The sequence below is a fragment of the Rosa chinensis genome, chromosome 5, assembly GCF_002994745.2.
Source record: "Rosa chinensis cultivar Old Blush chromosome 5, RchiOBHm-V2, whole genome shotgun sequence".
NCBI classification, from domain to species: Eukaryota; Viridiplantae; Streptophyta; class Magnoliopsida; order Rosales; family Rosaceae; genus Rosa; species Rosa chinensis.
This window is the reverse complement of record NC_037092.1, coordinates 31,160,807-31,181,207: the sequence shown is the minus strand read 5'-3', so window position 1 is coordinate 31,181,207 and position 20,401 is coordinate 31,160,807. Positions and strand designations below refer to the sequence as shown.

The window sequence follows — 20,401 nt, the reverse complement described above, 5'->3', positions numbered from 1 at the left end:
CGAAATTTGCAACAGGGGGGACATATAACCTGAACTCCGTGCTACAGAAGACATATGACTAATATCCTCGTAGAGTGCATCCTGAATAATAGTAGGAATCTCCCCTAACCACACCTCATCAAGAACCCCAAGTCTAGCAAGGTGAGCCAACCTATCCGCTACACCATTTGCTTCTCTGTAGATTAATACCACATGTTTAGAACTTAGTTAATCAAACAAATTTATCATCATGATTAGAATGTACTTAGTTTACTTTATTTTCCACTAAGCAATTTGTCATTTGTAAATCTTACTTGAATAAGAAACTATGTGCAAGCTGCAGCCTCTTGTTTTTAATGATCTTGATCATTGAATTATTTTCAACTTATTGTATTATAATAATATAAACTATATTTATACATATCCATAAGCCTTGTTCCTCTGGAGTCTGGAGAGCTCAACTTTTATAAAGTTGGCATACAGTCTTTCGGCTAATATAAACAAATATCGTACAGTTTAGATGAACAAAGTGGAAGTCTTAGTTGGTCTCTTTAGGAAAGATTAAGTGATGGGTGGGTCGACTCATGGTAGTATAATATGTAGTACTTCTCTAGTGGCTGATTAGTAAGCGAAAAATAGAGAAGTACACAAATGGAAAACCTACATTTTATAATGGTTATAGTTAGAACTTTAAATTTGATATTTAGACCTTTGAGTTTTTTAATTATTAATAAATTTTGTCAAATTATATTAAAAGACAAATAAGGACAAAGAGAGAAAAATTGGAAAAAAAAATTACTCTTCTTATTTCCCCAAATAACATTCAATTAAATTAAATTTTTTTCCCGAAATTTCCTTATATTGCCTATATAGTTTTCTAATTTACCTAAAATAATTAATTAAAAATAATAATTTCTATAGATGACCTATCATTTAATACAAAAATAAATTCAAAGTAATCTGATTTGAAATTTCCTGAAACTAAATTCATTGAATAATATGATATAGTTATTACTCGATCTTCCAAACCAAAACCCTTGAAGTCATTCTTTTAGCAAATTCAAAGCGATTTCAACAATATATCAAGATCGAGAACCAACCCTTTGATTAATTTTGGTGGAGGAGAGACTTACTAATAAGAAAGCAACATCATATGATTTTGATTCATTCTTATTCCCGTAGTTGAAGATATAGATAAAAAGTAGAGTAATAGATTGTTGTATCTCATGTTCAAGGGTGTTTTGATAAAAATAAAGAGGCCTATTTAGCATTCAAGTATTCTAAAAAGTAAATTAGAGGTGTACTAAGTATGAGAGGTCCAAATAGCAAATTTGGAGGTCCGACTTAAACCACCTTTTTATAATATATATAGAGAGAGAGAAAATAAAAGATGAAATTTTGCAAATATCATCAATTAACATATCATGTCATAAAAAAAAATCAATTAATATATCCTCTCTTCATACCTATATGCACATTGAGGAAAACATTAGGGAAGCTAATTTTGTAGTTGATCATTTAGCCTCTCTAGCCTATAATCATCAGAAGCCTAAGGTCTGGTTTTATTGCCTTCCTCTTTTTGTGTCTCCAGCATTCCATTTGGTTCAGTTGGGAACGGGAATTGTTAGAGGTTTTTCTTTTTCCTTGTAGTGTTTTTCTGTCATAAAAAAAAAAGCGAAGAGGAACAGTGAGAGAAATTTTTATAGAATAATGAGATGTTCGAATTCTTGATCCTAATCTACCAAGATGCCCTAACTCCTTAGCTTGTTGCAATGTAGAGATAAATGATAATCAAGCTAGAGAGATTTAAATCTTTTCTATCATAACCCTAATCGATCACCATATATATGATGAATGTGCATGCCATTTTAAATTTTAATATGCTTGGCCAGTTGGCCAATTGTTAGACCTATGAGTAAGAAAAAGTTATCACACGTACATGCATGTATGTGTTGTGCACCAAGGCGCCGATGTTCATGGTCAATTAACTAAAATTCATAGAAATACTGAAAGCATGTTTATTTTTAATTTTAGGTAAGTATGGCGATATGAGGATCATTTATTCAGACACAAAAATGATGTAACCATACCAAATCTCTCAAAAATGTAAATATTAATTTAGGCAAAATTTAGAAATATTCATTCCTCAATTATAAAACCAAGATGAAATTTTTTTTTTTGACTTTGTCAAGGGGAACCCAAAAACTTCCTAGGCCCAAGATAAACCCCTTTGGCGCATGTGAAATACTCCAACTATGCATTGCAGCACAGTGCCTCGCCACTTTGACAGTTTCGGGGTTCGAACCTAGGTTGGGGAGCACACCAAACTAGACAAGAACCACTAAGCCACTTGCAGTGCTTATAAAACCAAGATGAATAGCAAAGCCTAATCCCACTACAGTATACTTAAAATGTAACGGCTAAGTTAATTAATGCATCCACCATTAATTCCCTTTCCCAAGCTATCAATATAATCTTAAGGAAAGACTCCCAAAACCCACATATCCTTAGAACAAGTTCACCCGTTGGGTCATCTGGTCACCTACTATTCACTGCTTATTAGTGTTTATTTCTACTTTGTGGGTCACGAGCACAGTTTCCAATAAGACCTGGGTCACCAGGTCAGCTTGCAGGTCACCAGGGTGACCCATAAAGTGACCCAGGGTAACACCTGGCGACTTAGGGCACGAAATTCACTATGTCTGTGACCCAAAGAGTGAAAATACACATAAAAAACAGTGAATAGTAGGTGACCTGGTGACCCACGGATGAACTTGCTCTTACGATCACTCCATTTTTATCACATGGGGAGCATGTGCTATGCGTGTAATAAGACTGTTTTTCACGAATTAGCTAGTGCAAATCGTTCACACGTAGAACACTAGTTTGATGTAGTTACCTAGCTAAAATTAATCAAACAACATATAATATGAACAGGGTTATCACTTGTGAATTACATGTTATATATCAAGTTAAATCAAAAGTCAAACCCCATTAATCTGAACCGTCCAAATTGCTCCCGAAAGTTCGCCAAACTTCATTAGTCAAGCTTGAAAATCATGCCAGTTGACTTGTTTAAGAGTTAAATAAATAACTTATATATATTGACTTATGACTATGCGTGCATGGTCCCCATTAGAGGTGATTCGTACAAGCTATCACATTGAAAAGTAATTAAACAGGAATTATCTATTACTTATTAGTGAGTTAGTGCAAGTCTGCGTGTGTCTTAGTTTGACAGAGAACCAATCAGTTAATCTAGTTAGCAGATAAACAAAGCAGACTAATTATAAGTTTGGTGGTATGTCTTGACCTACCCATTGCGTGTTTCACTTTGTCTCCGAGTTATTCTGCGGTTGACCTAAATATTGTATAAGTATGCGATCGGAATTGAGAAGATTAGAGAAAGCAGCAAGCTAGCTAGCCAGCTAGGGCTAGGTAGTTCGTATTTCTTTCTTGCATTTGATTGGCTTTGCTTGGCCTGGTATACCTGTCATGTGCTTTAATTCTGTGTCGAATCAGTGTGACTGAGAATGAGATAGAGAGAAAGACACATGGTCGGCCCGATCGGATCGGTATTACATTCAGGCCTGTCTCTGTCTCTCTCATACGAAGGATATCACTAGTTTGTGTCTTCTAAATATGTGAGTAAGCATCTTTCAGTTTGTCAGCTTGCACACCTCAAGCTTACTGCGATATGACATCATAGATATACCTATCTATTTTTTGGATCACCTTGTTAATGTCCACTCGAAAAGTCAACGTTTCCGATTATTACTAACGTTAGATTAAAAGTGTTTAACTAATTATTGATTTATGCTTGTAAAACATAATCCGGTACAAAAATGTATGGTCAGGCAGATATAAAGTGAACAAAGTAAGAGAGAAAAAAAGTCAAATCATGAACCTTATTACATTGTTATTACAAAGAAGTCTTAACACTTGGGGAGAGAGAAGTAGAGCCGACTATGCGAAATTACCAACGTAATTTGAAAGTCATTTTGTCTCAATGAATGCTACATGAAGAACATGGAGGTGGTTCAATAACACCACCGCATAAGGCCTTAGCCTCTCCGACACCCCCGATCTCTTACACGCCTATATATATATATTCTATAGATGTTTTTTTTTGGGTACAAAAATCTCAATCAAATCCGGTGCAATTTAATTAGCTGGTAAAAGTCCTCCGCCCTTTACTAATTGGTGAAGTGATTTTTTGTTACACATCAAAACTTGTTTTTTTTTTTATAGTTGAAATCGGGACCTCTTTACAAAAAGAAGACTTATGTCACTTGGCCGGATGATCATGGATTGATATAAGTGCCTTAATATTGAAGTAGCTCTTGAATTAAAAATTTAACCCAATCCAAGTTCTAAAGCATTTTATGGTTTTCTCAAACTTAAACCTAGCAGTTTTTGGTTCACTATATATCCTTTGTTTTTACAGTTATGACCCCATCACCAGAATTAATGAGTAGGTGAGGTTTGCTATGTTGTCGTGTCCTTACTCCTTAGAGTTGAGTCATTATGACTTTGGCTATAAATGATAGGTATCCGGTACGCAAAATTTGGTTTCAACCCTATGCAGGATATGTGTATGGGTTATAAGTCTGTTTGTAAACTTTGCTTTATGTATAATTGATTGTCTTTTATTAAAAAATAAAACACATATACTAACACGAGCGACAATAGCCGTCTGAAAGCACGAGTCGATCTTCCATCCCTGTCCGGCGACGTGCCCTCTCGCTGTCGTCGGATGGGCCGAGGGTCTGGTGTAAGCCGGATCTCTCAATCGACATCCTTGTCTATATCGGGGCTCTTTGGTGGTAGTGTGTAGATTGGGGTAAGGGGAAATCACGGTGACTGTCGAGATTTGGGCTGTTCATCGGTGGCCTCGTCAGCAGAGGGGATGGGTGGCGAGACTCCGGAGGCTGCTGGGTGGTGGAGGGCTCGTGGCAGCGAGACGTTGCACTGATCGATCTGGATCGGATCTATTGGATTTGATCTGGTGAAGGGGCTGGTTGGTGTTTCGACATGCTGGTGGTGGCGGTCTGGAGTTTCAGGCGAGGCAGCGCTGGTGGTCATTCGCCGGCGGCGGCCAGTGATGGATTGGGCCAAGCTTGGCTGGCAATGTGCAATTCTCTTGCTTCCTGTTTAAGGCTTGGGCTAGGGCTCCCTTTCTAAGCTACCTATTTTATTTTTGTTGTTAGCTTTATTTGCAACAACTGTTTCATTATGTAGCGTCTTTGGCGTGCAATAAATCTCTACACTTGTTGTCTAGGACTAGTTGGGTGATGTGCATGTGTATGCACTCAATGTGCCTTGTCTGCTCTAGGTAGGAGGCGGTTTTTTTGCTTTGTCAAATGGTCGCTATCGCCTAGTGGCAGGATGAGACTAAGTGTCGTCAGATTTATTTTTCGGCGGCAACATCGGAGGAAACCTGTGCTAAAGCTGGTAATTATGCTATGTTGTAATCGGGTTACATATCAAGTTATCTTTCCGCTATGTCACTACTATGTTAAAGCAAATGGAGTAGCTAATTGTGCACTCTTTGCTAGTTGATGCTTGTTAGAATACAAGTCTCCTGTAGAGATTTCTGATATTATTTAGGAAAAAACTCTAGATGCTTATTGTAATAAGGGGTTTAGGCTCAATGTCCCCCCCTTGTATTCGACAGTTTCATTAATCAAGGCTTGAGGGCAGCCCTTTATTCAAAAAAATAAAATAAAAAAATAAAACACATAGTAATTTCATATTTTCTATTATATCAAAATTTTGGCACCCGACTTATAAAATTGCGGAGCTGCCTTTAAAGAAAGCGAGAATTGAACTACCACCTAGTTAAGTGCAAAGGTCTTATTAGGGTTGCCTGGTGTAGTCTTTGTGGAACACTAAATTTCAGTACCCGGTTTACCGATTTTATATGAATTCCAATAATTGTCCACCCTAATAATTTAGATCACTTAAACTTGCAATTTTCTGTTGATGATGCCCAAACCAAAAACAATATTCCTATTATATATACACAATTACTAATTAAGTGAATAATGCTTCTAGGATGATCTATTTCCTTTTTTCTTTGTCTGATTAACATGGTTTGCGCACTATATTTCAACAAACTCTCACAATTTTGGACTCACTAGAAAGCACCATTCGAACACCCTCGTTCGCTAAACACATGATTTTTTCATCATGAATCCATGATCCAATGGTTTAACTACCCTAGCTGGTCCCTCAAATTTCACTACATCATTTCCAAAGAGAGCTTAAAGAGAAATTGTATTCTTGTTTTGACCCATTTCACCGTGTCAACTCCACTCGTCAATCACCACTGCAGCAGCCATTCACAAACCCTGAACCATTACTAGTACCTCTTCCACCAGGTTGACAATATAGTTTTGGTCTCTCTTTCACACGCAGACAAACTCCAGCACCAATAAAGTGAGAGTTTAATTCTCAGACGTGAGATGATTAAGGGCAATCGGATATTTTGATGAAGACGGTGGATGGATTGGTGGTGGGTGCTGTCTGCGTCTGTGTTAGGGTTGGGGGTAGGCCAAATGATTAGGATGGGAGACGAATATACAGAATTACAGATCAGGTCACTATCAGGGCTCTGACTCTTAGGGTGGCTGGAAAATTTTGAAAAATTATTGGGTCCCATATGTTGCTGCACGCTTGCACGCTTCCTGGACCCCTCGTTGACTCTTGTTTCAAAAAAGTCAAAATAGTATCAATATCTTCATAATCACCCTGCCGCCTCTCTTCATCCCCTTGTTGGTCAAAAACATTGCCCCTCAAATTTTAGTTTTAGAAAGATCGGAATTTCGCATGTTTTTATATATATATTTTTTTTTTTTTTTTGTTTTATGAAAAAACATTCTCAAAATTTGTCATAACATAAGATAATTAACATACTTTGTTTAGGGTTTGTAGAGGGAGTATAACGGTGACAAATTCGACTTTTTCAGTTCTATCGTTGGTATCAACACCTTTACACAACGACTCTAGCTCATTAGTGACTTGATTCCTTCTTTTAATGGAGGCTGGTCTGAGAAACTTGAGTAGCTTCCCAATGATATAAAGAATCTCATATAGTTTGAGAGCAGAGGTCACGACGTATTAATGGTGTGGATAAGTTGTTTGCCGTGGTGTTTTTATGTCAATGATGTTTATCGGCGAAATGGAGGATTACAACCGCGGTTGGCATTCTTTAAGGTTTGGAATTCAAGCTGGTTTTTGTTCTTGGATATGGGCATTTCCGATCCTTTTTGTTCTTCAGTCTAGTCATCTTACAAACCACGATGGTATCTCAAAGGCCGACAGTTCGGAGAAGGATTTCTCGGAGGTAAGTCGGATTTTAGATGATTGTAAAGATTATTTTAATGCTTTTCAGTCAGTTAGAATTCGTTATATTTACCGTGAAGCAAATGATGTTGCTGATAGATTTGCACACCTTGCTAGTTTGTTTGCTGTTGATGATGTTTGGTTAGATGAGACTCCTGCTATTATTCAGGATGTTCTCTACGAAGGATTATTGTAAGTGTTTTCCCGTAGCATGAGGTTCAGATTTTATGCCCCCCCCCCCCCCCCCCCGGGTTGCAAAATCATATTATTAATATAATAAATGGAACCGAGCGTGGGGCTGAGTCTCCCAACTAGGCTAGGTTCTAAACTCCTTTAAAAAAAAAAGGCCGATAGTTGATTTGTTAGATGGCCACTTTCTCTTCATCAGTGATGGGGCTTGGAGTTGGAACAAATTTGCAGCATTGGATTTTGTCAACAATAGAGCTGGGGATTCACTATTGGATTAACTAACCACGTCGGTTGGTTGTTAAAAGCAGCAAATTTTTCTAGGGTTTTCCATGGTACATAGACCTTGGGCAGCACCGGTTTCCATTAAGCTTTTAGGCATGCAGTTACTTTGGTTTTGGTTGTGTAACTCATGTGGTTTTTGTATAAAAGTTTCGAATCTAGGTAAGGGTCAGGTTCATGACTGTGGATCTAGAGAGATTAACTTCCTCTTTACAAAAGTTTGTAGACTCTGAGCTCATGTGTTTAGATTTATTGTTTGGTTCTAGAGTCCTTACTTTCTGTGTCATGCACTTATTATAGTAGGATCAGGTGGAGTTACTTAGATAACGACTCTTTTAGTTGGGTCATTGGTGTAGATCATTATGTGTGATTTTGCTCCTATTGTTCATTAATAAATACTACTATGTATGCTTAAGAAAAGAAAAAAAACCTAATTGTGAAGGTGACTTGGTAAGAGAGAACAAACTGAGCTTTTCTAGGGTTTCTTCCTTTCTTCTTTTTTTTCTCAACACCTTTGTTGTCCTTGATGGTTGACGAAGTCTTCACTCATCTGGCAGCGTCTCAGGCCATCTTTGACAAGGAGAAAACCTCATTTGGTTCTGTAGGTGATTCAACCATCTCAGACCACTTCTACGTTGTCGGGCGTCTCTTCTAGACAAGGAAGAAGGCATATTTGAAAGCACTTATGGGCACAATGGCTACGATATGAAGTTTCAAGAATTGATTGTCCATCGGGCCTCAAATGAATTGATATGTTTTTAAGTTTTCCAAGGCGGTGGAGAGAACACAAGTGGTGTAGGGGGTTCTTATTTTTTTTTGGCAAATCAATGTTAACTGTAGCGGAGTTTGACAGCTTGTGTGAGCTGATAGGGTTTCTTATCACTGCGATTTCAGTGTGGCTGGAGATTTTTGTCCTGCCATAGGCCCTTTTCACAAAAGGTGTTGTGCTCATGATAGGCTCGATACTCGGATCGGTATTGTTATTCTTTATAAGCCAGCGTTATGACGGGGTACGAAAGCCCAAATTCGAATCCGTCACAATCTTGGTGGATCCGGTGAATCAAGCTTACCCACAGTTGTCCTTTGAGTTTCCAATCGGGGCGGCGGCGATCATTTGCTTTTGATATGAGCGAACGGTTGCATTTAGTAGGGTGTGTGATATGTTGAAACAAATGAAAACTGGGTGTTTAGGGTCGTTGGGTATGAGGCCCCTAGTAGTTGGGTGTTTGGCACTGCTATGGTGGTTTTAAAGAGACTAAGAAGAAGACTGCAGCTTCTACTACAGCGGTTCATTTGTTAAGGCTAGTGACTCAGGTTCCAGACCTATTCACGGCAGTGCCCAAGCTACTTATGTTCATGATTTATGAAGTGCCCAAGCCACTTTGTATCAAACCTGTGGGAATGACTCTGTCTCTTGTGATCCAATTGTGCATAATAAAGGATAACCCCACAAAACTCCATTCAAATTCACAAAAATTTTGCTAATGATTGCAAAAAACACCTGAGCATATGACAATAAAGTATTTCAAATCTAAAGTTAATGATATATGAACAAAAATCCTAAGCAGTTGCATGCTACCCCTAAACACCTAAACCCTAACTCGCTCTCGTGTCGAGATTTTTAGATGAGCAATACCAAGGATATTGAGGCTAGCTTCACTACTTCTCCAACTGGCGGACAACTTTGGTCCACTTGATCTATGTCTCTTGACCGACTGTTTTATACAGCGATCTTCTCTGACCTACGTGATTGGCAAGGTGCTCATGCATAAAGAGGTGGACCTTAGGGATCTGCTGAACCACCTCTGACATATTTGGGTTTTGGAGAAGACCTTTAGGTGGTGTTTGTTACACGGGATTGGACATTCTTATCTAGTCCAATCCCAGTTATCCCATGTTTGGCAGCAAGGGGACTATTTTTAATGAGACTCCACAGTCCTAAAAACCACTCCGACACCGTCTACTACAAACCCACCAAAAACCATGAGATTGTGGAAGCCCCTCTCACTCGATCTACTCTTCCCTTCCGTTCGTCGTTCTCTCATCATTCTCAACCTGCAATTCAACCTCAACCCACAAAAGCTGCCATTAAAACCCAACAAATTTCAACGACCCAGATCCCCTAATCATCAACTTTAGCCAATTCAACTTCCACAAATCGAAACCTACAAAACGACCCAGATACGGGTTCGCGAAGTGGATTCGGTCCGGAGTGGGAGGTTGGTGGCGGGCTCTGGCTGGGCTGCCGTGGATGGCTTTCCATGTGGTGCTCCTGATCAGACATGGCTGGCTCCGATCTCCCATGGTTGTCATAACTTCGGCAATTTGAGAACTGCACACTACGACGGAAAGTCAAAGGAAATGATGGCTGAAGGTGAACCTAGGTGTGGATGGAGTGGGGCTCTCGGGGAGGATGACGACGCAGGGATTGAGATCGGTGATGGGCTTGAGGGGGCTGGTGCTGAAGATGGTGAGGTAGAAGACAGAGAGGGATTGGATGCGGTGAGCGATGAGGTGGGTGTATTGGGAGCCGTAGTCGAGGATGAGGACTAGGTCCGATTTCACGGCTTTTGGGTCCATGGATTGTGGAGCTTTGCTGGTGTTGAAGGTTTTGCAGGTTGGTTCTATATTTAATCCCGCTGGCACCAAACATGGGTTAAGGCACTCTATAGCATAACCTGGCTTGAAGAGTGGAGGACTCTAAAAGAAATTAAGCTGGGGTAACACAATCCCCCCTAACAAACACAGCCTTAGGGTGCAGGAAAAGCCTCACAATACACTCTGCTTTTTTCATTTGATGATCAAGCTGATAAGAGAAAGGTTTTACGTAGGGGTCCTTAGGACTATTCCAGAGAGCCCATGGTATCATTGGATTATGATGGTGCAACTCCAATCAGTAATGCTTCTCTTAATACTCTGTATTATTGGTTTTGGATCAATAATCCATCCTCTCTACGAGGAGAAACACAATTTCCCCTATATTGCATTTGTTGTGGGTACTTACATTGAGTTGGATGAGAAACTGTTTCAAAATAAGGGGATATTAGGGGTTAGGGTTGGGCATGACATCTCTAAGCCTGTAATCCTTAAGAAGCTTTTGAAAATTGCTACTGGGGCGGAAAAAGAGATCTCTTTCCTCTATGAAAAATGATATGGAGATATTCTAACTGTGGCATGATTTTCCATCCTTCGGGTAAGTGTGACCAGATTATGGCATTTGGTACTCTAGCCATGGTGCATTATGCGCAGAAAAAGGCAGGGTCTCCCAGCTTTGACTTTGGGAAGGATTATTTCGGATAGGAATTCCTCCTTCAAGTTCTCTTCACAGGTTCTTGGTACTATTTCCAACCCTACTTTTGCTAATTTCTAGCATGTAATGCTCCCTAAGAAAGATAAGAGTAATCCGTGAACTAGAGCAGATGGAGGATAATTTTGCTATGTTAACAACAGAGGAAGAGGTGCAAACTGGGAAGCGTGGTAGGGCCTCTACTCCTACTGCTTCACCAAAGAAAATGAAAATTCCCAAAGGGTCATTGCTTATTGATGTTGATAGGGGTAAAACTTCTCAACCTAAGAAGGTAAAAGTACTGGAGTTTAGCTCCAAATTCTCTGCAAAGTCTTTGGGTTTGGTTTAGACTCCTGATGGTGTGATGGTGCCTTATGCTTCTACTAAAGGTGATTTGAACAAGGGAAAAAAAAAAAAAGTGAGGTGTATGTTCCTCTACGACTTACTTGCTCGGCAAAGACTCCTAGCTTGACTACAGGCAAGGAGAAATTATCTAGTTAGTTTTTTTTTTTTTTGTTTGCTTGCTTGCTTACTTGCTGTGTAGTTTTTGTACCGTTTATTAAATAATTATTTGGAGAACCACAATTGTGTGCATTGATGAAAGGAAATTATGCTATTTTAATTTAGTGTAGGAATCAATCATAGTCTAGTAAGCTCTTTGAATAAGTGAGATTTAGTTTGTATGAATGGATGATACTCGTCTGTCCTTAAGTACTTGACTTTTGATTTGTGTACAAGTATACAGATATTTTTGTATGTGCCGTTCTGGCTTCGGAATTTTATGAGATGGGTGGTTCTAGTTGGACCTCCAAATTTGATATTGGGACCTCCAATTTTTTTTTCTGTTATTAATTGACTTTGTCAACTTATATGAAAAGACAAATAAGGACAAAGAGAGAAAAATGAATTAACTAAATAAGTAAATACTCTTCTTACCTCCTCCAACCAAATATAACATTCAATTAATTTTTTTTCCCCGATATTTCCTTATATTGTCTATATAGTTTTATAATTTACTTAAAACAATTAAGTAAAAATAATAATTTCTATACATGGCCTATCATTTATTACAAATGTAGATTCAAAACAATTTGATTTGGAATTGTCTTAAACTAAATTAATTGAATATTATGATATAGTTATTACTTGATCTTCCAACCCAATATCCTTGAAATCGTTCTTTTAGCAAATTCAAAGGGGTTCCAACAACATGCATATCAAGATCGAGAACCAACCATCTGATTAATTTTGGTGGAGGAGAGATCTACTCATAAGAAAGCAATGTCATGTGATTTTGATTCATTTTTCTTCTCGTGGTTGAAGATAGAGATAAAAAGTAGAATAATAGATTGTTGTATCTCATGTTCAAGGGCATTTTGGTAAAAATAAAGAGGTATACTTAGCTTTTCAAGTATTCTAATTAATAATTAGAGGTGTACTAAGTATGAGAGGTCCAAATAATAAATTTGGAGGTCAAACTAGAACCACCCTTATGAGATTTCTTTTACCTTAAAAAGAAAAAAGAAAAAGAAGTATTTCAGCTTATGGAGAGGGTGATATGAACATGTGGATACTCACCCAAGGATATGAACATATACATTTGTACTTCTAGCCAGCAGCCACTATATAATAGACAAGCTGCTCATTTTGCAGGGTCACCGCTCAATTCAGAGGCCATGTGTGGCAGTATATGTCTCCCAATCCTCACTGTATTGAACCAAAGATTTCCATCATTAGTTCCCAAGTAATTATGTATATACTACCCAAAAAATAATAACAATGTTAATATTGAAAAAACTGAAAAGTAAAAGAGCATTACAAGACAAAAGAAAAGAATGAAAAGATATTTATTTTCAAATAAGACTTTCCCTTGTCTAATCATCCTCTGAAATGTCAACCACATTCCGACTACTTGTCTTTCATGTTTCATTCCTCACCCAAACCGTTGAGCTTCACCTAATATAAATAGATATAAATACTGGGATGCAGCGAACCGCTTTCAATCATATTATGAAACCACAGCAGCTTGCAGATTCCATAGAGTAGAAACCCCAAGAGGTTGAAATATCTGAAGAAAGTTAGACCCCACAAAGCATATAGTAGCAGTTAAGAGCTTTGATTTGAAGCTATGGCAGATGAATTTCAGAATACTGGGAACTGGTGGGACTCATCCTCGACCTCAAGAAACAGGTTTGAAACCGGTGCATCGCCACCATCTTCAGGCCTCAATAGCTTGGGAAGCTTTGGATGGCAGCCAGACATGATTGAAATCAAGGCAAGGTCTTCTATGGATTCCGGGTCGGTCTCCGGTACTTCTTCAATGGTCTTCCATGATCCTCAGAAGCTGCAAGGGTCTGATTCTTCCAGTGGAGGCGACCCTAGCTTGCACATGATGGGTTTAGGGCTTAACTCTCAGGCGACAGATTGGAACCAAGCCATATTGTAAGTAGAAAATTTTTGCACATAAAATTAGTTATTTTTCATTTATTTTTTTTTGGATGAGTTGATGTCTTCAAAATTATGATGAATTCTAAGCTCACTTTCTTTCTTCTATTATTTCATGAAATTCAAATGTGAAATTGTATTAATTTGATGTGTACAGTCGGGGTGAGAAGGCCGAGACCAGTTTTCGTTCAATATTACAAGACAACATGAACTCCAACGCAAACTTTCAGCAAGAAACACACGATCAGCAACAACTCCAGTGGAGAGACAAGTTGTTTACTGGCAGCTCCGGCGAAATGAGCCGGGGTTTTTCTTTAGACCAAACGCAGTTTAGTCCTCAATATAGCTCCGGCGAAAGCACAGTGACATGTCAAGGCTTGCCCACTAGTTTTCAAATGGATTCAGCAGCTTTATACGGGACCAGTCCAACAACCATATTACAAGGACTGCTGGGATCACCTCATGATCATAATCAGCCACAACCGCCTTCACCCTCTATCATTTTTCCATATCAAGCAAGTTATGGCATTAACTCGACTGAGCTATTGCCTTCTTGGTCTAACAAAGTCCCTCAGTTTCTAAGAACATCACCTCCAAAACACCCTTCTAACAGTCCTCATAGCCATTTGCAATTTTCTAATAACGCTCCCTTTTGGAATGCACCTCACGAGGCAGCCATGAAAGATGTCCGGCCGACCTTTTTCCCGTCATTGCAACCACAATTTCCCACGGCACGCTTCGATGAGAAACCAAAGGTATATATTTGATAGGTCATGAGTTTTATGTACAGAAAGAAAACCAAGCACATGCTATAACCTTTTCTTTCGTGATTAGGGTTTCGATTGTCGTGATTGAAGTTATTTAACTTGTTCATTGCTGAACAGAATATATCTGAAGTTCATCAGGATTCTGGTGCGGTGGTGAAGAAAAGTGGGAGTGAAGCAGCATCCAAAAGGCCACGAAATGAAACGTCATCAACTTTGCCAGCTTTTAAGGTACAATTACAGCAGTGAACTTTTTTTTTTCCTTGACAAGAGGGATCAGTTCAGTTAAGCTTTTTCTTTTATCATCCTACATAGCCATAGATGAGAATTTCTAGCTTTGATCTTAGGTGAGGAAAGAGAAGATGGGGGACAGAATCACTGCACTCCAACAATTGGTTTCGCCTTTCGGAAAGGTAAGTTTAGCTTAGCTCCTAAACGCTATCTATCTTCTTTACTTTCCCAAAGAGTAGATTGATGGATCATTCACTTCCTGAATTTGAAAAAGCTTTCCTCTTTTTTATTTAGAATGTACTTCTGTACATGACGGATCCAAATCACGTTTTATTTTGTGTCAGACTGATACAGCCTCAGTGCTCTCTGAAGCCATTGAATATATCAAGTTCCTCCATGAACAAGTTTCCGTAAGTCCTATAAATTAGCTAGACCTCTGCTATATTGTCATCAGTTATATATTAATAAACAAAATAAATGACAATGTAAGCCATTCCTATGGCAGAAAAAAAAATGCTAATGTATACATGTTTATCTTATAATATCAGGTTTTAAGCAACCCATACATGAAAAGTGGAGCTGCCATACAACACCAGCAGGTGTGTAATATTTTCCTTCTTGCTATTCCAAAAATAATACCATATATCCAAATGTTGTACTCAGTTCATTAATATTAATTTTTTGGTTGCTGCTATTCACACTTTCAGTTTTTCTTTGAATTCCAAAATTAGTATTTTACGAAGTAGAAGCTAAATTTTGAGTGTTAATAATAATACTAAAATCAAATTAATGTTTGGAAACAGTAACGTAGTGTTGTTTTGGTCAATGCAGAAATCTGATAAATCTAAAGACCTCGAAGGTCCCAAACATGACCTAAGAAGCCGTGGACTATGTTTGGTTCCAGTTTCGAGCACCTTCCCGGCCGCACATGAGCCAACAGTTGATTTTTGGACGCCTACATTTGGAGGAACATTCAGATAAAGAAAAATGGTAGAAAACTTTACATCTGGAGTCGACCTTATTCTCTGCAACTAGTATTAATCACATGTAAATGTCTCTTATCAAAACCCTAGACAAGTTGGGAACGATAAGATCAGCAGGAAACTACAGAAATGCCCACATGTCTGTTCTGGTCCGGGATGGAAAGAAAAGGAAATGATCGACGACCCTCCATAGGAATGCCATTGTTGTTGCGCAAAGCTTACAGGCAAAATGATGCAGGTTTGGCCAATTATGGGACCAATGGGAGCATATTAATTGTTGTAATAATCCAAGGATTATATGATTAGAGAGGTGGATTAAGAATAAGAACAGATGCTGAATTTAGGGAAAGTAGTACTTTCTGATTAGTTTAGAGAGAGAGAAATTAATTTGTTGTTATAGCAGCTGAGTTTAATACAAGGATCATAAAAAGGAGCTTTTTATTAAGGAATTAATCCCTGTTGCTATATTGTGAATAGAGCTGGCACTACCTTTAGTTTAAGAGAAAAAGGAAGATGGAGAAAATTTGGAAGGAATAATTGAAATTTAGAATAGGAGTGTGCAAGTGTGGGGATGGCATTTGATTGGAGATCTCACTTTTGATTTGTTATGTGCTTGGAATATATGTTAGTGGAAGTCAGAAGATGACCCACAGCTCCTCTTTTCCAGGTATTTTACAATTTACTTTTGGAATTTATTTTGTTATTAGAATTAGAAAATTGTATTTTGGAGATGCTATCAGTTATGCTTTGTGCTTTTTTATCGAATGGTCACATTGATGGGCTTCCATTGGAAGGTAAAGAAAGACTAAAACGCTCTTTCTTTCTCCATCCACAGATATACTATTTCTATCTGACTTCAGGAAAAATGAATGGTCCCCTCTTCATCTATTTCTCTTTTTTCTTTTCTGAGGAACTTGAAAGAAAAGTGTAGTCATTACAATCTCACTCCATTGAACTCAGAAAATACATATTACTGTTAGTGACGCTCTAGCTAGAATAAACATGTATGAATAAAGCACCTTAGCATCATAGTGACGCTCAAAATGGAGTAAGAAAATCAATATATGATCCTAGCAATAGCACTTAAGGACATCCTAACTCACTAGTCAAAGAAGTGAAACTTTCGAATGCACCAAGCATGGGACAACCAAGATTGTGGGAGAATAATAGAAAATCAAATTTATAAAATACAAGGAATGGGAGAATGGGTAAAGCTATGGTATGTTAACATTTCTCATACATCAACTGATTTTACCACTTTAAGGACTCATACGGTAAACTAAGAAAATTTACCACTTTAAGGACTCATGTTACCACTTTGAGGACTAATATTACTATTTTGAGGACTCATGTGGTAACTAAGAAAATTTACCACTTCAAGGACTCATGTTACCACTTTGAGGACCAATATTACTATTTTGAGGACTCATTTTACCACTTTTAAGGCAATTGTATGCATGTCATACGTTAACACATTGTAGAATTTTCCATAATAAAAAAAGGAATTTTGAAACTCAAACTTATAGAATACATTTGTTACTAGGTGAAGTGGTGGAGTGCTACACCTGAGATGTCGAGAGTCCGTCCATTTCATTATACCTTCTCTATAGGAGGCTTTTTATAGACAATTATCTGTCAACAAAGGTGAATCCCTTTTTATTTTATTTTTCTTAAGTAACACTTTTGCCTACAAATAAATCGTTGGTGCTAGTGTGCAAATTTTTGTACTATTTATTGTTGGCTTTTGCCAATGACTCTTTCAACGACACAATTATGTGTTTGGTTTCATTTAACTAATCATGGGAGGCCTTTGTTGACGAATATTTCGTTGGCATAAGTGTTTTCTGTTTAAGGAAAACTGAATTGGGAGAGAATTGAGTCGTCCTTTCATTGATAATAGGGGCCTCTTTATATGGAGGATTACAAGCATAGAGATAGAGTTATACATGGAAACATAATCGTACATTGATTGGATATCTCCTAAGATTCTCCGAGAATATCTCTAATATAAACTCTATTTCAACTAGAGCAAGTAACCTCAAGTTTGGGCCAGACACATATTCTGGATTTACTTGAACACTCCCCCTTGTGTCGCCCAAACGTGGTGCTCCTCTCGTTGCCTCATTAAAAACCTTGCCGAGTAACAAAAACCCTGTGGGACAAAAATAACCTCGGTCGAAGGGGAAAAAGAGCATAACACACCCTTCACGTTTCGAGACCATACATTTAGACTTCTCCCCCTGATGACAACGGTCATGGGAGTTTGGATAACTTCTGCACAAGATGCTACCAACATATTTCTCGAAAGTGGAATTTAGGCAATGACTTAGTGAGCAAGTCTACCACACTGTCCTCAGATCGAACCTAGTTCACTTTGATCTTGAGGAGAGTCTGTTGTTGCTGATTATGCTCGGTGTTGTCGCTTTTGATGTAACATTTGCTTCTTTATTCAAAACAAGCAACATTATCTTAAATGCTCGTAGGCTCATCTGTGGTAGACCGTAGACTTCAAACCACAATTGTTCAAACATGCGTAATTATGGATCCAATCCATATACATTCACGAACCACTTTGTGAAGAGCAATAATCTCTGCATTGTTCGAATATATAGCGACTAGGGTATATTTCTGTAGACCTCCAAGATATCACGGTCTTTAGCCATGGTGAACACTTAACCATTTTCGGAATGACCTTTGTATGGGTCAGAGAGATACCCAACATCAGCAAAACTTTCCAAAACACATGTGGTTTTGAGATAGGGATAGTGGATGCAGGCCAGTGTTGGTGGCGTTCCTGGTGTGTGATGGGTCTGAATCCATCATCTCTCTATAGGGATAGAACGAGGCCATATCAATCATACATCTCAAGTACCGAAAGATATTTTTTACACCAATCAAATGGCGTTGCGTCGGCGCAGAGCTATACCTTAGCTAACAAGTTCACTGCAAATGAGATGTCCGGTCTTGTGCATTGAGCTAAGTACAATAATGCGCCTATTGTACTTAAGTAAGGCATTCTTGCCTCTAGCACATCTTCATTATCATCCTTCGAACGAAGATGATCATTTTCATGATCAAGACTACGAATGATCATGGGGGTGCTTGAAGGTTTGACCTTGTCAAAATGCCTAAGCATCTATTAACACGATGCTCAAGTTCCAAACCGAGACATAATCGTGTTCTCCCAAAATCCTTCATCTCAAACTCGGATTTCAAGTGTTCAGCGGATTCCCTTAACTCTTTAAGGGCTTCTAATGAAGATCATGTCCAACATGAACCGCGATAGAATCCGAAATTTGTTATGGAAACGAGTGGGCATATCCCTTCCCAATCAAGTAGTCATTTTAGCAAGCGTTTCAACCCCTTTGTAAACGCGCTCCGTGGTCTAGAGCCACTTGACTTGGGTAAATGAAGTTCACCATGAACCTTCATGTATATTCTGTATCTAGATCCCTATAGAGATACGTAGTGACCACATTTGTAAGCTGCATGTTCAGTTATTCGGAAACTACCAAACTGATAGGGTAGTGGAGTGCAATGACATCCATTACGAGAGAATATGTCTCATCGTAGTTGATTCCAGGGAGTTTTATGAGAAGCCTTGCACCATAAGGCGAGATTACCATCTCTTTTTCTCACTACGCTTTCTAACGAAGACCCATTAGTCAACAAGTTTTATGTTAGGAGGTGTTGGCATCACTAACTCGAAAACCTTCTTCTTCGTTAGAGAATCCATTTTAACTTGGATTGCATCTTTCCATTTAGGCCAAATCTCTCTACGTTGGCATTCATTTATCAACAAAGTGTGGTTCGATATCATCAGACTCAACAAACTCATACGCAACGAAATGCGCAACTACATCAACAATTATGATGGAGTTTCTATCCCACGTCTCATGTACACTAGTGTAATTTTCATAGAGCTCTATATTCTCATGAATAAGTTCTAACGTTGAGGCGTCCCCCAACGATAACCATAACCTGGAAGATTCTCATGAGACGGATTTTGAGTATCGATGATCAAAGGATTGGAGTGTGCCAAATCATCCTTTGAACCCACGGGCCTCCCACGCATCCTAGCTGGGGCCATGGCCTGTAACGCTAGAGCGCCACTCTCTTTGGCGTTGGCGCCATGCCTACCTCCGTGTAGGGTGGCGCTACATCCTCTTGTAGGGACGTACTTCCTTGCAGGCATATTTGCAGCAGATGTGTGATCTTGTCACTTTAGTAAGGATTGAGATGAGACATAGTGGGGACAGGCCACGACAATTCCTATCGTTCCTGCTGAACATCCGTGTTCTTATCTCCTCCTAACGACAGGAAGACTGTCTCATCAAAGTGACAACCCGCAAATCTAGCGCTAAGGAGATCGCCTTGCAAGGGCATTAAGTGCCGGACGATTGTTGGAGTCTTAAATCCAACGTAGTTGCCCATTCGTCTGTACGGACCCATCGTAGAGCGCTGTGGCGGCGCAATTGGCACATAAATGGCACACTCAAAGATGTGTAAGTACGATACTTGTACCCAGTCACTAGCTGTAACTAGGCCTCATCAAAAAGCCCGCGGATCAAGTGGACCGATGGAGGCCCGCCGGCCCTGAGGGCTAAAAGCTCGGCCCGTTAAAAAGCCCGCCTCAATAGGTAGTGGGCCGGCCCGCCAAAAGCCCGCAAAAACCCTGCCCGGCCCGTAAGCCCGTCCCGCCAAAAGCCCGATCCGTAAAAGCCCGTAAATTACTATACATGTGTGTGTGTGTGTGTGTTTATATATATATATATGTGTAGATATTTGTGTGTGTTTATATATATATATATATATATATAGATATATATATTTTTGTGTGTTTATAAATATATAAATATATATATAGATATATATATATATATATATTTGTGTGTGTG

General features: G+C 38.8%; 1 protein-coding gene across 1 annotated transcript; it reads left to right on the top strand.

Annotated features, from left to right (window-relative positions):
* Positions 1-13,000: 13,000 nt before the first annotated feature.
* Positions 13,001-15,956, top strand: LOC112201859 (transcription factor bHLH123). The gene is made up of 7 exons (XM_024342781.2): positions 13,001-13,522; positions 13,683-14,280; positions 14,410-14,520; positions 14,637-14,702; positions 14,865-14,930; positions 15,069-15,119; positions 15,352-15,956. Exons 1-7 carry the CDS (start codon positions 13,209-13,211, stop codon positions 15,499-15,501), a joined length of 1,356 nt encoding a protein of 451 aa, XP_024198549.1. The 5' UTR covers positions 13,001-13,208; the 3' UTR covers positions 15,502-15,956.
* The last annotated feature ends 4,445 nt before the right edge of the window (positions 15,957-20,401 follow it).

What these genes read in the sequence shown, in the direction of transcription:
- LOC112201859 (XM_024342781.2), top strand. Translation starts at nt 13,209, where the DNA reads ATGGCAGATGAATTTCAGAATACTGGGAACTGGTGGGACTCATCCTCG. An exon ending in CAACTTTGCCAGCTTTTAAG is followed by an intron (nt 14,521 to 14,636) that starts GTACAATTACAG and finishes CTTTGATCTTAG; the next exon opens with GTGAGGAAAGAGAAGATGGG. An exon ending in TCCTCCATGAACAAGTTTCC is followed by an intron (nt 14,931 to 15,068) that starts GTAAGTCCTATA and finishes TTATAATATCAG; the next exon opens with GTTTTAAGCAACCCATACAT.